The 16,116-nt window shown below is 46.9% G+C and overlaps 1 protein-coding gene across 6 annotated transcripts in view; it reads left to right on the top strand.

Moving 5' to 3' along the window:
• KIF4A (kinesin family member 4A) overlaps positions 1-13,846 on the top strand; it is a 91,902-nt gene extending 78,056 nt beyond the window's left edge. For 4 of the 6 annotated variants that reach the window (XM_033113369.1, XM_033113350.1, XM_033113377.1 and 1 more), the window contains exons 23-31: positions 516-645; positions 1,718-1,888; positions 2,213-2,320; positions 3,297-3,374; positions 3,716-3,814; positions 4,312-4,488; positions 11,091-11,207; positions 12,874-12,996; positions 13,216-13,846. In XM_033113369.1, coding sequence (XP_032969260.1) covers positions 516-645; positions 1,718-1,888; positions 2,213-2,320; positions 3,297-3,374; positions 3,716-3,814; positions 4,312-4,488; positions 11,091-11,207; positions 12,874-12,996; positions 13,216-13,419 — 1,207 coding nt within the window. In that variant the 3' untranslated portion in view covers positions 13,420-13,846. The remainder of the gene's footprint in view (positions 1-515; positions 646-1,717; positions 1,889-2,212; positions 2,321-3,296; positions 3,375-3,715; positions 3,815-4,311; positions 4,489-11,090; positions 11,208-12,873; positions 12,997-13,215) is intronic. The other 2 variants (XM_033113395.1, XM_033113386.1) reach the window with 2 other exon arrangements.
• Positions 13,847-16,116: the final 2,270 nt, after the last annotated feature.

The following is a 16,116-nucleotide window of genomic DNA, read 5'->3' as shown; positions in this document are numbered from 1 at the left end:
TTGATTGTAAGGTATCTAGAAGCTATAACTAGGGTTAAGGTATCTAGTCTTCTTAGAACCTTCTCAGTCTTGTGGCAGGCACTTCAAGGTAACCTCTCACCACACCGGCCATAGGTGTCAATTTGGTATTCGATTCCAGCAAAGGATGTCTACCTGTTTGTTCTGTGGAGATTTTTTCCCTTCCAGGATCCAACCTGAATCTTGTCCTTGCATAGGTGAGCCACCGTATCACAATCTGAGCTTCCGTGGCCTCAAAACGAAGTCACTTTACAGTCCATGCATTACAGCATAAGCCTTACTAAAACAAATCGTTGCAGGTACCAGTGTATGATCCCTTTATTTCAAGCAGGATTTATTAAAGTGAAACCATTTGGATAGTCTTTGGAGTCCCTTTGTAACAGGATTTGAGACAGTGTACATCTACCAGCTGCTGAGCACACATCCTAAGCAGATGACCAAATCATTATTTAAATGGTATTTAACGGATACCTCTTTCCTTCTTTCTCTCCCTGCAGGAGCGCTCAGATTGCTGACTTACAGCAGAAGCTGCTGGATGCAGAAAGTGAAGACAGGCCAAAACAGCGTTGGGAGAATATCGCCACCATTCTGGAAGCCAAGTGCGCCCTGAAATATTTAATTGGAGAGGTAAATATCACTTTTCCTCCCAGCAATTAGGGGTCTGGCTCGGTAGGTTGAAATAAGATGTTAGCCTGGAGTATGGTCCATGTTATTGCCACCTTTCATGGTGTGGAAGCACAATGGCACTGACATTAGAGAAATAGTTTTACGGGGAAAAGTTGCTGTGAGCCAATAAGGCCCGTCACTTAGGAAAACATGGTATGACTTGCAAATTGATCCCTGTCGTGCCTGCCATAGAGCAAGTGCTCCATAAACATTTGCCACTAGTGAAGCCTAAGCTACTGTATGGCATACTTGGTAAAGCACCTATGAGTTGTATATTCAAAAGTTTCACACGATCCAGGAAAGAGAAAACCTAAGATTCATCTTAAGGAATATCCGTCTTTACTGACCTTAAGATAATCTATCATCTTACGTTGTCACAAGAGGAATTAAATTTGATCCTCTGGTGATTGAGGCGTTTTCACTTGAGACAAGCATACACACTCCAACTGTGCAAGTCTGAGCAATGCTATCCTTTCTGCATTTTGTGTTGGCTTAGCACATTTGTCGTCCTAAAGAAATCCTGATTAGTCTTGTGAGCACAGGTGTTTGTGACGTTCACCATCTGGGCTAGTAGAGAATATAAAACTAGGCCAGCATGAGATATCAATCTAGCCTGCAGTCTCGGCTAACGTGTCTACGAGTTTCGATGCGTGAACACAGACATTTGGCCAGAAGGGTGTGTTGTGTGGATTTCTCTTTAGAATGAAGGAAGAACTTCTTAAGTACCAGAATTTGGAGTTGTCAGATACTGTTTGTGTTCAATTTATTCTTGACTTGAGACAGAGTGAGAGATGAAGTGACCTCAGTGGTGACCTCTAGGTTGAAGTTAGCTATCTCAGCAGAAATATGGGCCGTTGGCCCGGGTGGTGGTGTTATAATCAGTGGTGGAATCCATGTGACATGCCAAAATAAGAATGGTCCTGGACGTGGAGTACCTTTTCTCAGTGCATTTCAAGAAAGCTGACATTTGCCTGCCTGATGAGTGGGGGAAGGTGACCGTTCTCCAAGTAAACCGATCTTTTATCCCTTCCAGCTGGTCTCCTCCAAAATACAGGTCAGCAAGCTTGAAAGCATCCTGAAACAGAACAAGGCCAGTTGCAATGACATACAGAAGATGCTGTTTGAGGAAAGAAATTACTTCGCTGAAATAGAGACAGAGTTCCAGGCAGAGCTGGTCAGAGTAGAGCAGCAGCACCAGGAGAAGGTAAACTGAGGAATAAATCGTCACTGCTTTTTGTTGTTAGTTTAAAAAGTAGTGGAGGTCTGAAGTTGCGGTCAGAAGACCATGTCGTCTTTGCCAATTTGGCAAATAAGAAACGTGAGACAGAGAGAAATGACTTGTGTAAGTTGACACATCCCAGTGACAACGGTATTAAAGCCTCCATATTTAATACCAAGATAATGTGCCATGAGAGCAAAGAGAACAGTTTACTGCTGCATCACAGAGCAGTCACATGGGCCCCTGCTTGGACTACGATGCAGTTCCTTTCTCTTACTCCTTCGGTCCCCTCGGGTTGTGTCTCTTCAGGTGCTGTACCTTCTCAGCCAGCTGCAGCAAAGCCAAATGGCAGAGAAGCAGCTGGAGGAGTCAGTCAGTGTAAAGGAACAACAGCTGTGGAGCACACTGAAATGTCAGGTAAGATGGGGCCACAGTTTCTAGAGATGGCTTCCACAGGCCTGACCAGAGTCCTATCCCGCTAACACCATTGTACTTGCAGCTGTCCTGTGCTGCTGCAAAGAGGTTGAGAGTGGTAACCATTGCTGCTTTTTGGCCCTAGTTGGTCAAGTAAGGGCTATTTAGAATGTCGCCCCCCATAGAATCACCTCCTTTTTGGTACAGAAGTGACAGCACATACTCCATACCAGTCTTTGAGGCCTCCTGGTTTTTTGCCTCAACCCTGAGCTCTAAACAGTTGAGAAAATTAAATCATGCAGTAGATTGCTAGGGGCATTCAGCTATCTCTTCCTGCTCCTGTTCTTTTGAGCTAAGAACTGACATGTTTGTAAACTGCCTGGGGTCTGAATTTCTTCCCAACGCTGGGAACACCACGCCCTTTCGTAGCATGTTGGGGCACTGTTTTATCCAACTTAGAATCTTTTTCCTGAACTACCGGTCTCTATGGTTTTCTTGGTCCCTCCCATGGAAGATAGAACCAAACTACTTAAGGTCGTATGCATGGATCTGTGCTAAGTGCCAGGAAGCTTAATCGGCCTCATTATTAGAGTAGCAAATAAACTGCCTGATCTGTGTTAACAATGGTGAACAAAAGCATCTGTAGTCTTCAGGGAAGCAGCGCTGTCCATGTGGGTTTTCTAATCCGCATCCTGGTGTGAATAAGGGATGTGAGGTGAGGCTAGAGAACGGAAAAGAGTAAGGAACGGTTTCTGCGAGTGCAGTCAGGGCTGCTTGTGAGCGTTGGGATGGAAGTGGCATTTGGGACACCTAAGAACTGGTAGCAATCGCATTTTTTCCGGGTGCCAATGCCTGCTGTGCAAAAACCATCTGCTGCCATCAGCTTGGCAGCAGTATGTTTTCATCTATGTGAGTTGTATGGTAACCCACATGCAATGCCCAAAATTATCCCACCTATCACTGCACTCTCTGGAAATAGGATGAAGAACTTGAGAAGATGCGAGAAGTGTGCGCACAAAATCAGCAGCTTCTCCGAGAAAACGAAATCATCAAGCAGGTAAGGCAGCTTTCCGCCCACTGAACGAGACCCCGTTGCAGCTGAGGCCAGCTCTTGGGAGTGACCCTGAGTGTGAACTTGACTCTATTGTATTTATAAGGTCCCGATCGAGTTTCCATGTGACATGCTCACGTGCATTTCAAAATGGTATAAACACACATGCTTTAATTTGCTCTTTTCTGAATCTAATACTGATCTTGTAAAGCGGGAATCCTGCAACCGACTTCCACCATCACCCCACCCTGCTTAAGTATGGTTTAAAAGGAAACTGGCTCGAGAATCTTTATGTTTCAGCCATGAGCACTCTCGGAAGCTGCCCTTTGTCTCTTCTTTTCAAATAGAAGCTGACTCTCCTCCAAGTAGCCAGCAAACAGAAACCTGCTCTTCCTAAGGATATTCTTCGTTCTCCAGACTCTTCTTTCGAATATATCCCACCTAAGGTAAACTGCTCAGTGCCCGCGATTCTTCTGCTTAGCCAAACTTTGGAGTGGGGGTGCTAAAATCACCTTTTAGAAGAGGTTGAGAAGGAAAATCCACATTCGAGCATCTCACTAAAGCTCTAGCACAGTCTTGAGGAAAGTAGGCCGTGTGCCTCCCTGGAAGGCTGCCTCTGGGCCGTGTACAGGATTATGTAACACAGCTGAGGAGGGAAAAAGAGTACAAGAGCCGTGTTCAGCTGTCCGTCCAAAGACACTTATCTCTTCATGCGTGAGCCCCTCCTTCCTCCCTCAGACTGCCAGCTTGTTCCCCTTCAGTGTCTAGCCCTTCAAAGACTCTGCAAGGACAAAGGCCAAAGCCCAAAGCCAAGTGGGCTGTATATGAGGGAGGCTGAAATCTTGCCTCTGGGGGTGTGGCTGGCAACAGCGACTGGGAAGTTCTGATCCACGTGTTAGTTTTTAATTTTTAGTAAATAACTATTCCAAACGTTTGTTCTTAGCCCAGACCTTCCCGTTTTAAAGAGAAGTTTTCGGATCAAAGCATGGACATCGAGGACCTAAAATATTGTTTAGAGCATTCTGTGAACGAGCCTGAGGATGACGATGGTGACGACGGGGAGGATGAGGAATGGAAGCCAACAAAATTAATCAAGGTGTCCAAGAAGAACGTCCAAGGGGTAGGAGGCAGCTCTCATCTCTGTCAGGGGGTCTAGTCATTGGTCTTCACTGCCATGCCCTGTTCCCGAGCCCCTACATCCCAGTGAGGGGCACTGGCTCCACGGAAGGGCCAGCTCGGTACGGAATCCAGGGCTACTAGAAAAGGCTGCCTGAGTACACAGGGGGGCTCTCTTCATGTTCGCGGGTCTTTCCCAATCTGAACAGGAACCGTAGTGTTCTATGCCATTTCCTGAGGCTGGTTCCACAGTGATCATAATAATCCTTGACATTTTTACAGCACTTTACAGTTTATAAACCATGCTCATATGTGTTATCTCTTTTCATTGTCACAAAAAATCCAGTGGGGTATTTGTTATTTGCATTTTATAGGTGGATCTGAGACCAACAGGAGGGAAATGACCTTGCCCAAGGTCATATAACCAAGTGACAGGATTTGAAATCAAATATTGTGACTCCAAGTCAAGTTTGTTTCTAGCACTTCACGGTCGTATCGGTAAAAAGTACAGACCAGAAGCTGAAGGGGAACTTTATCTTCCTTGCCTAACACTGGGATTTTGCTCACTAGGCTACTGGGCGATGAGAATTAGAGAAAAAGCTACTAATTCAGATCGAACACACCAAGTGAAGGCTGGTCAGAACAATCCCACTTTAAGGCATGCTTTATTTATTTACACGATGATAGTCCTGCATAATTATCAAACTTCCATGTTTTATGTCAAAACATTAACTTCACTGCTAACCCACCTGTGCCCTGCAGCCACATTCTGCTCAGAGAGCAGTTCACAAGTGACCCTAGCTGGCTTCCTGGAAGGTTACTTGATTTCCTCAGCTGATGGTGCACCACACAGGGAATTGAGCTGTAGACAGCCACAACACCAGAGAGACACCGGTCATCGGAAGTAGACAGTCACCTGGCATTCAGTCGTTTGCATAGTGTCATCAGGAAGGCAGCGTATCCAGTACTCTTAGTGGGACTTGGAGCTCGTCCTTAGCCTTGGTGACCTTGTAATCTAATGGGGAAACAAGGTGAAGAAATTGAAGGCCACCACAGGACCTCAGCATCCTCATCTCAGGGAGGTGCACTGAGGGCTTCTTAAGAGCCAGTCCAAGGAGGTAGTGTTTGGGAAAATGCCAGGAGAGAAATGACTATTGCTCCATTATAAGATGAAAGGGGAGACCAAGACTTGGTAGTAATAGTAGCAGCGGGACGGAGGGTTAGGACACTTACAGGAAACGGGGCAGAACATGTGTGGCTTTCGATCACTTCCTTCACAAACATTCATGGACTGTGCTGGAATTGGAGAGCTTGAGCTCAATGCAGCTGAAAAGGTCAGCTAAACAATGGGAAGCAGTTCAAAAGTACACTCGAAAACACATGGTAGACGGCCTAAAACCCTGGGGGAGGAGTTTCCAAATGGGAAGCAAATATAGCTATACTCGTCCTCGAGGAAAGCTTATTATATGTGATATAGCGCTGTTGCTCTAAGCCTAAAAAGGAATATTATATATATATATATATATATATATATATATATATATATATATATATATATGTAAAACAAAATTGTGAGTAAATAACATTTGCTGTCGATGACACATTCTAGGTCTAAAGCAGTGAGAGATTATTCTTTTCCCGGCTTTTCCCCTGATTTTATAACTTGAGAAGAGAACATAACTGGGCTTGAAGGGGATCAAGCTGGCATACAATGTAGAACCCCGCTTTGGACGAACTCACAGTACCGTGTACGTAGGTACCATACCTGCCCTCTGCTCAGACTGCTCATAGACCTGTTCACTGTAGAACTTGGTGTCTGTGTGAAGGCCATCCTGGTGTTTGCACCCAGCTGAAGGGGGCTGGTGTGATCACTACGTGACTGCACAGGAGACTGCAGCATGCACCAAAATGAGGACTTGTCCAAAGCTAATGCTGAAAAAGTTGCCTTCGTCACTCAGCCATGTTCCCTGTGTGTACCAAGGAGATACTGAGGGACAGGCCATTTGCTGTCGTTTATAAACGTGATAGCATAGAAGCCAGGTGGACATGGGTTCTGGTCTGGAGTTCGCCACAGGTGAGTTGGATGACCTTAAGCAAGTCACTTAATCTCCCTGGGCCTCAGATTCCTTATCTGTGGAGTGAAGGGATTAGACTGGAACAGATGTACAAGGTCCCTTCCAGCACCAATATCCTGAGTCAAAGGAACAGCCAAAGTGGTAGAAACGGTTTCATTGTTGTTTTTAACAAATGACTTTTAATAATACTACCTTTACATGGTGTCGTATGGTATCTGAGAAGTTCAAAGAAGGAATGTATGCAGGCGCACCTTGTGACAGATAAAATGTCATACAGGTATTATTACAAAAGTATTTTATAGATACTCTCATTTGTCCCCTTTGGCAGAAAGAAAAAGGGAGCAGGTATTCTTGTCTCTACCTTAGTGATGAAAGAATGGAAATGAACTTGGATGATGAGGTGACTTGTCCAAGGTCATGCCAAGTATGGAATATTGGACTAGGGCCAAAGTCTTCTAATTCCTAGCCTGGTATTCTTTGTTTAAATTTTTACTGGACCTTATCATTCTGAGATACAAAATAACACTGAAATCAGTGCTGGAAGAATTGCACACTGTAAAGCCACACTTCCCGACCCTGGCTGCTTATTAGAATCCCCACGGGAGCTTTTAAATACAGGGAGCCCGGGACCCCACCCCCAGGTATGCTGATTTAATTGGTATGAGGTGGGACCTGGCCTTTCTGAAAAGCTCCCCAAAAACTTCTTATGTGAAATTAGGGTTGAAAATCACTGGCTTAAAGGAGCCCCAGAGGTCTTTCAGCTCTACTCCCCACTCTATATAATAAAGAGCCACTCTCTTACAGTGGTACTTGACTGTGGTGTTGGGACATGCTGGTGGGTTGCCCGCGGTTGTGATACACACGTGCACACACGCACGCATGCACACCATCTATATTTGAGGTTATGTCTGTGGCAAGGTCATGCTCCCTCTCTTACCTTCTGATCTGTGTCCTGGTGTGACAGAACAGTATGAGTAGCCAGTACACATGGCATTCATATGAGTACATCTGTCATGTGTGTCATGACTGTTCTGTCATGCCAGGTGTTTGTCCAGCCCCTGCTTGCTTGAAAACTTCTTGTAGGGGGCGTCTCACAGGGCAGCCCACTGTATTCCATAACCTTTAGAAAATTGTTCCTTGTTGAGCTAAAGTATGCTGTCCCATGGGTCTGGGCTGTGTAAAAGTCTATGTGTTGTCCCTGATGGCAGCCTTTCAGATACCACTTTCATACTGTTATCCCTTTGGATAAAACAGAGACACACGGACAGGGTAACTGTTTTTGAGGCATATAGATGAATTTATAAATGGTCAGAGGACCATACCCAGCCTACAGCAATCAAAGGATTGGTGTAATCCTGGTGAGATCTCTCTGGGACACATGATAGAAATCTGTCCTTTCCCCTGTTCATTCAAAGAAGCAAAGATTTTGTTTTATTTTAATATCCCATGTTGGAAAGTATGACTAAGAAGGGCATTCCTGTCTATTGCTATTAGGAATGTAAATTTGGTAGACCTTTCTGTAAGGCAACAAAAATATGTATTCAGAAGCCTTAAAAATGCTCCTATCTTTTGTCCCAGTAATTATACACATAAGAATTTATATTAAGGAAATAGTCATTGGTATGTAAACATATTTATTCACTCAACACATCTGTTTTGAGCATGTAACGATGTATCAGACACTGTTTCTAGGTGCTGAGACTGAACAAACAAGAGAGCTAAGATCCTTGGCCTCGTGAAACAGAAGGCATTTTTGTGGAGACACAGAGTAACCAGAAAAACAAAATACTTTTAGATGGTGGGAAGAGATAAACAGAAAATAGAGTGAAGTCGTAGAGAAGGATAGGGTCGGAGAAGAGCATTAGAAGAGTGCTTGGATGTGGCCTCTCTGCAGAAGAGAGATTTAAGCTGAGATCTGAATAAAGTGAAGGAGCGAGTCAGGAAAAGCATCAGAGGAAGAACATCATAGGAAAAGGCAACAGAAAATGCACCTGCTGGAAAGGCCAGTGTGGCTGGAGCGTATTGAGAAGAGGGTGAGAGTAGTACAAGGTCAGTTCAGAGGGGTTGTCAGGGGCCGGATCATGGAGGGTCTGGTCAGTCATGGTAAGATTGGGTTGTATTAATAGACCAGAGTATGCGCGGTGCTGTGATTTATAATAGCAAACATTTTCTTTCAAAACAGTGTCAATATGTAACACAGGGACTTGACATTTCCACACAATGAAATACTATGTACAACTATTAAATATTAAAAATCGTGGTTTTGGTTTTCAAGTTTTATGAAGTGATATATATATATTATTCTCATAATCAGAAAGAAAGATGCTATTATGGGTTATTTTACCTTCATAACTACAGGAAGTGATGATGCTTGTCATTTAAGAGACGTAAGGGCTTGAATTTAAACTATAAATTCAGTGTGAATCCACAAAGATATGACAAGGAGAAAAAGTACCGTGATTTTATGCCTCGTTAGTAAGACTTAGGTTCGTAACAAGGGAGGTGTTTGTATCAGTCTACTTCACAACCGTCACACGACCTCTAGAAAGTTATGCGCGTTTCTGGATGTCACAATGAAGATGAACTTGACAAATTAGTGTATAGCCAAGGTGGTAAGGACTCTTGGAAACCATGCCATGTGCTGAATCATAAAGGGAGCCAGGTACATTCCACTTCGAGAGGATTTGGACAGAGGGGGCCAGGGATGGGAAAATTATGCTCAGGGTTTGAACAACCGCACTGTGAAAGTGGGGTGAACTGGTTCCATGTCATTCCAGATTGCCAAATTGGTTCCTGTGCTCAGAAGTTAAATAGAGACCATTATCATCTCAAGATAAATAGAGCTTGGGATCATTAGACCAGGGATATGAGTGAGGTGACTCATACATGACCTGTGGCTTTAGATGGTCACTGAAGCCTCTTCGGACTACAGCATTCTGTGAGCTCTGCCACCTGTTTGTTTCAAGTGAAACTATCCCACGCCCTTCCACCATTTCTCTTACAACATCACTTCCTATAATGCAGCGGTCTCTTTTTTGCCTAATGTCCTCTTTATAAAACACACACACACACACACACACACAGTGAAGTCCAGTGTGTCCACAGGAGACATGCTTAGTGACTCGATGGGTTTCGTCCATGCAGAGACTCCTACCAGGGCCCGGCACATGTGACTGTCAGCTACGAGTATTGGGTCATGTTGGTAAGTGAAACGTGGTGCTGTGAGGGGTGTGGCTACAGAGCGGCCTGCTCCTACAGTGAGAATGACGTGTTCACATTCAGCAAGATGCCGTGTGTGAAGTCGGGAAGCATGTAAGACAACGCCTTGTATTTCTTGATGGAAACTCATACGTGATAAAAGGCATGCACAGGAACAATAAACACCTCATGAAAGAGACTTTGCCCCTGGGAGGGCGGGAGGCAGGCCAATGGGATCAGGCAAAGGTAGACAGCAGGCCTCGGTTATATATGTACTGATTTACTTGTTAAGGGAGGGGTGGGGACACGAATGGAGTTTTCATTGTCAGTGCTTTGATATGCCTGAAAAAAATGATGGTGCTCTGTAGTAGACTACATTATTTAAAACGGGGTCTGGCAGTTGCTCCCCATGATTCCTGAACTCCAAATTTCTGCCTGAATGGATTTGCTTTTGGACAGCCATTCACACTGCGGACTCTTGGAACCTGATGACACCTCAAACCCCTAGGCCATTTTTGCACAAACTACTTTTAAGCCAGATCTTCCCCGTATATTATATTTATAAGGCTGACTTGGGAGGGACCTAAATGCCAGACTTCTGTTTATCCCTGTTATAACTTTTCTTTTACTTTCAGCACATAATTCCCGCCTGTCAAAATATTTTTGATTTGTGATTCTGATCTTACATATTAATCACCCTTCCAGTTTTGTGTCATTGTCACAGCAGATTAATATGCCTACCTTGTAGACCAGTTATGAGATTCAAATGAGATTTTGTATTCGTGTGCTCTATGAAAGTACTCTGAAAACTGTAAAGTGCTGTACAAGTGTAAAGGATTTTAGTTCCCATCATCAGTGACTCCTTAAAATGCTGCGTGATTAAAGTGCTGGGGACAAAGCCCAGGCTGACCCTGAACCAACTGTAGGAATGTCAGCTGGATGCGAGGACCGTTAGCAAGAGCTAAGAATGCGGAGCGACGGTGCTCAGTCCTTAAATCTTCCTAACTGCACTACCATCCCGCTCCCAAGCCTTCACTTTGTGCATAGACTCCTCACGACAGTCTTGTCAGCGGCCCTGCCCTAGTATGGCATCCCTCTGATGTGTCTTTCAATATACTGTCATCAAATGGATTTGTCTGGCTTGACTTGTTCCTAGTAAACCTGTGGTGGTTTGTGTTGATCACTGTTTGACTTAAGAGGAGATGATAAGGAGGTAGAAGTCTGGTACAGTTGCTTCCATGTTTTGAGAAAGGTGTGCAAGTGAAGGGAAATCCCTTCCAACTCATCTTCTGGCCCTTTCAGTAATGTGTCTTTTCACTAACCTGTTTGGCAGTGTTCCTGTAAGGGCTGGTGTGGGAACAAGCAGTGTGGATGCCGGAGACAGAAGTCCAACTGCGGCGTGGACTGCAGCTGTGATCCCAGCAAGTGTAGGAACCGTCCGCAATGCAAGGTAGGATGGGCACTGTGGCCCTCACCACCCCTTCACACCTCCCACCCTTTTCTCCTCCCTTCCATCCTGAAACCTGTGATCTCCTGCACAGCTCGTCCTGCCCTTCTTCCCTCTGCGACCAGAACAAGACACGTTTCACTTCTCAGACCTTCCTTCCGGCTAGCCTGTCCACACACCCCTTCAGAACACAGCCCCTCCCAGGAGAGTCTCAGCCCTGGCTCTAAAGTTTCTGTACAGAACGACGAAGAGGAAAGCAGGCAGGATCAGGCTAGACCAGAGGCTTAGCTGGAACTGTAAGGGCCATGTGCTGAGCCGGCAGCTTCTGGAAGGAGGTTAAACTTTCTGACCTCTTGAGACGCTAGTTCAGGGGTGTCCAATCTGCGGCCCGCGGGCCAACTGCGGCCCGCAATCCATTTTTAATTGGCCCGCAGCAAATTCCAAAAATATATTTAGTTTACTTAAATAAACCAGGCGAGGCAATACGTACTTCACCTCGAGTGAGTGGCCCGGCTGTCTGTGTATTTTACCGCATATGGCCCTTGGTGAAAAACGTTGAAAAAAGTTTGGACACCCCGGCGCTAGTTCCCTAGCCCCTCTCCATGGGCACGGGAATGGGGTCTTCCTAATAGTTCCTGTGGCGAGCCAACTGAACCGTACCTGTCCCCTTATCGTGCTCCCAGGATTAGCTCAGGGCAGTACCAAGCTCGTCAGGTCCACGTGCCCGCCTTATAGCTACCTGTGGCCATAGTGAAAGGGCGTTCCTAGGGCTCTCTGTGCTAAACACTCATTTTAGCCAGCCTCACCTGATGCTCATTCACCACGCATGTCCGGAAACATCTACACGTGAGCACTATTGAAAAGACTTCTAAGGTAGGTAGTCATTAGGGGACTAAACTGACAAGCTGGAGGTTAGGCTAAGAATTGTAGAAGTAACAGGAACCTTTGGAGTCTATTCCTGTGGGTTTTTCCATATGGATTCTGCAGTCCCATGGCAGCTCCATGGAAATGCCTCCAAGCAGAGGTACATGGCCTGACTCAGTCTGCCCCCTCCCCTCCTCAGCTCCCCTCGTCAGCCAAAGCAGCTTGCTCTTTTCTTGTTTACATGTTGGGCCTCCTCCTAGGATTTCAGTTGTAAAAACCAGTGATCTAAGTCCAATGCTTCCACTTTACTGAGAAGGAGAGTAAGGCCCAGAGGTAAACTTAAGTGACTCACCTGATATTACACAGCTGGCATGACAGCTAAGATTAGACCTCAGGCTTCCTGACTCTTAATCCAGTTCTGTTTCCATGACAACAGGTTATCATTCTAATCCAAACTCTTCCAGGAGTCACCTTGTTACCTAAGTAACTTCTGTTTCTTGGCCTCCATTTTCTTCTAATGTAGACAACACCCTGTAGAGGTGCTAAAAGGGCATTGCAGAGAGGAGACAGTCAGTCAAAGGAATGACCACGGCTGGCTCGTGTGTAAAGCTTGCCTCGACATGTGTCCTGTGCCACTATCCGACCTAGTCCTTTGCCTTCAGAAGCTGCCATCAAGCACTGTGACCTCCCCCCGCCCCCGCCAAGTAGTGTCTCCCTAAGATTTGCTTAGATTGACCGTAGGGAGCAGACTGATGCTGTAGCCCTGGGAGCAGAATTTCTAACACCCTGTCTGCTTGATTCTCAGGATAGCTTGGGCACTGTTGAGCGGACCCAGGATTCTGAAGGCTCCTTCCAGCTGGAGGATCCCACAGAGGTGACCCCAGGACTCAGCTTCTTCAACCCTGTCAGTGCCACTCCCAACAGCAAGGTGGGCGGGTTGAAAGGGTGGCGTTTCCAACTATTTTAGCATCCATGTCTGCATCAGCTCTGACAGAGAGCGGGCAGAGGAGAGGATGGGGGAAAGGTCCAGTCTGCTTGTTGGGAAGTAGCAGTGGGCACAGGGGATGCCTCATACTACAGGGAGCACGCCACGCATTTGTAGGGGCCCTCCCTGAGACTCAGTCATATCTGCCTCTTTCCTTCCTAGATCCTCAGAGACATGTGTGACGTGGAGCACATTCTGTCAAAGCAGACCGCTCTGGATGCCTCCTCCCTTGGCCTCTCCGAGTTGAAATATGGAGCGACAGAATCTCAAGAAAATAAAGCTCCAGGGAAGAAAAAGAAACGCACTCTGGCCAGCAATATGAGCTTCTTCTCTGGCTGCTCCCCTATTGAAGAGGAGGCCCACTGAACTTGGACTCATCGTCTCCCCCAGTCTGGCTGGGAACGGGCTTTCAGGTTGCACCCAGAAGGGGTTTCTGAATGACTCCTCTAGATTTCGGGTTTCTTTCTTGCTGTCGAAAAAAGGGACAGCACGATTCTGAAAGGAAAGGAGACTATGTTAGATGTTGCCCTCAGTCTCAAGCCCCAGACTACTACTCTGTCTTCTCCTGAAGGGTGCTAAGCTACCTGCCGAAGAGAGAAGCAACTGAACTTCCTGCTGGCTCATCTGGAAGCAATCCCTTACCTTCTAGCTCTTTCTGATCCAAGTGCACTTAAGGCTGTCTCCCAGTGTGGGTGAGACTGAGGTGTGTTGTGTCTACGCTGTCTCCACTTAGTGGCAGAGCCTGGCTTAGAAAATGGAATCTTTTAAAATGTTGGTGTTAAGTAAATAAATGAATAAATTTTAGTCCATCTACTGTTTGGAAAGATCCTTCTGTGCTTGGGGGAGAAACACAACCTCAGCCTCACTGCCTTGTAATGGGCCTCTTCCCCCAAAGGGAGCGTGGGGCGCCAAGTTCTGTCCTGTGTTGCTCTCCTACCTTAGGAAATTGGAGCAACACTAGCAAAGCCAGCAGCCCTGTGTGCAGACCTGGGAGGAAAGGGCCGGATTTGCTAAGCACTTGCACGCACCTGCCACACTTACTTGGTCCTCACAAGAGCTCCAGGTGCATAGGTGTCCTTGTTTTCTAGATCAGGAAACTGATACGGAAAGAAGTTAAGTAACTTAGCTAAAGTCACAAAGTCACTGAGGAGTAGAGCTAGGACTTGAAGCCAGTTCTCACACCAAAGCTGGCCGAGTGGTGCCACAGCAGTGGCCGTCCTGTCATGCACCGCCGCCTGGAGCAGAGGGCCCAGGCTTACTGTGCACCAGAGTTTTCAAATGGGGCCAGGCCCTGGAACACCAAACAGTTTGCCGCGTGGCTGTGCAGCCTTCTGAGGACTTTGCAAGCCCTATGCCTCCTGTGCATACATTCTCAATGCCAGCCCCCCTTAACAAAGCTCTCAGAGCACCCCCAGAACTCGACACATGAAAGCCAAGGCTCCTCCAGAATCCACCAGAGCCACGCAAAGGAACCTGAGGGACACCCTGCCCAGAAGGCAGGCTGCAGGAGGAGGAGGTACCTCCCGCCCCTCTCTGGCCTCCCGCCAGGAAGCCCTGCTTCTCTGCATTTTAATGCCTAGGGAGCAAGGGAGCCTCTGCCAAGTAGAGCCCCTGGATACAATGGGAAGGCAGAGAGGAGGGGGGCTGTCTCTTGGCAGAAGAGAGCCAGTCTTCCTTCTCTCTGGTCCAAACCCAGTGCATGTGGGGGAGGGGTAAAGGAGCTTATCCCCAGAGAAGGCCTCCTTTCCCACCAACACTGCGCTAGCCCCCAGGCTTGGGGGCTTTGAGCCACCGCATCATGGCTAAAAGGCAGAGAGGGAAGGTCAGTCAAGGCAGCCCCCAGCCCCCGTCCCACCCAGAGCCCTGTGCAGCCAGCCCTTATGTGCTGATGGGGCATAACAGCATCTTTTTTATGCTTCGGACAGAAGGGGCCACACACCAAACCTGACGAGCTCAGGGGGACCTGTATGATGGGTCCTACAAACTCAGAGACCAAAAGTAACCACAGAGTGGTCTGAACATACAAATTCCTAACTGAAGCAGGTCATGGCGGGTAGTCACGTCCTAGGCCTGCAGGTTCCTTGACAAAGGTCAGTCTTTACCCTTGAAGTTGTATTGTCTCTGTGCATCTAAGATAACATACCCTTGGAATGTCAGGGTAATCTTCTTTTCCAGACCCCTCAGGGCACACCCACCTCACCAGAGCCTGAGACCACGTTGTTATCTCGTCCCCCACATACCATCTCTGTGTGCTGTAAATGTTAACTCCTGTCCCCACCCATGTGACAGAGGTATATCTCTCCCTGTTACTTCTTACCCAATCCCAGACATTTCCCCACTTTGCTTTCTCCCACCCCCTTAACCTCCCACCAATGGATTCCTTGTAACCCCCTCACGCCTCCCCCTTTGATGCTAATGTATAAAAGAAGTTGCAAAACTGCCATTCTCTGCAGCATTTTCTCATTCCCTTGAGATTTTGCTTCCTGGCAATTGTCATCAGTTTAGCTCAAATAAAGTGAAAATTCTGTACAGGTCTGGACATTTCTTACATAGACAATGTGTTCATCTTCAAAAAGCCTGTGACCCTAACTCTCTACCGTCTTCAAATCATTCTTGGAAGGAGACTTTAGATGCCTTGGAGACAAGGCACAGGAACGACATAAGTTTCAGCTCATCCTGACCGAGCATCTCCTGTCCGGGCTGATGGGGGGCAAAGGAGTGGGATGCTAGTGTCACCCGAGATCCACAAGGCCCACGGGGACCCCTGGCCCAGAAATAGGGCGACCTGCTGCCTGGAGCACAGGAAGTAGCTCACAGCTCTGTCTCTGGTCAGCACACCTTGCAGAAGTGAAAGTGCATCCAAGAGGGCAGGGAGGCTGGTGAAGCCAGGCTGTCCTCCCAGCAAGCTTGAGTCTCGATGCTAGACTCTGTCACACACACACCCTTTCCCAGGGGGCTGGCGGGGCCCCTCTTCTCACTGCCAAGTTGCAAAGTTGTGTAATCGCCTCCCCCCAGCTTCCCGCCTGCCCTGTGCCCTGAGCCCTCGCCTCCCTGAGCCAGGAC

The sequence above is a fragment of the Rhinolophus ferrumequinum genome, chromosome X (assembly GCF_004115265.2).
Source record: "Rhinolophus ferrumequinum isolate MPI-CBG mRhiFer1 chromosome X, mRhiFer1_v1.p, whole genome shotgun sequence".
NCBI classification, from domain to species: domain Eukaryota; kingdom Metazoa; phylum Chordata; class Mammalia; order Chiroptera; family Rhinolophidae; genus Rhinolophus; species Rhinolophus ferrumequinum.
The sequence above is the reverse complement of the archived record's forward strand: the minus strand, read 5'-3'. Positions and strand labels throughout refer to the sequence as shown.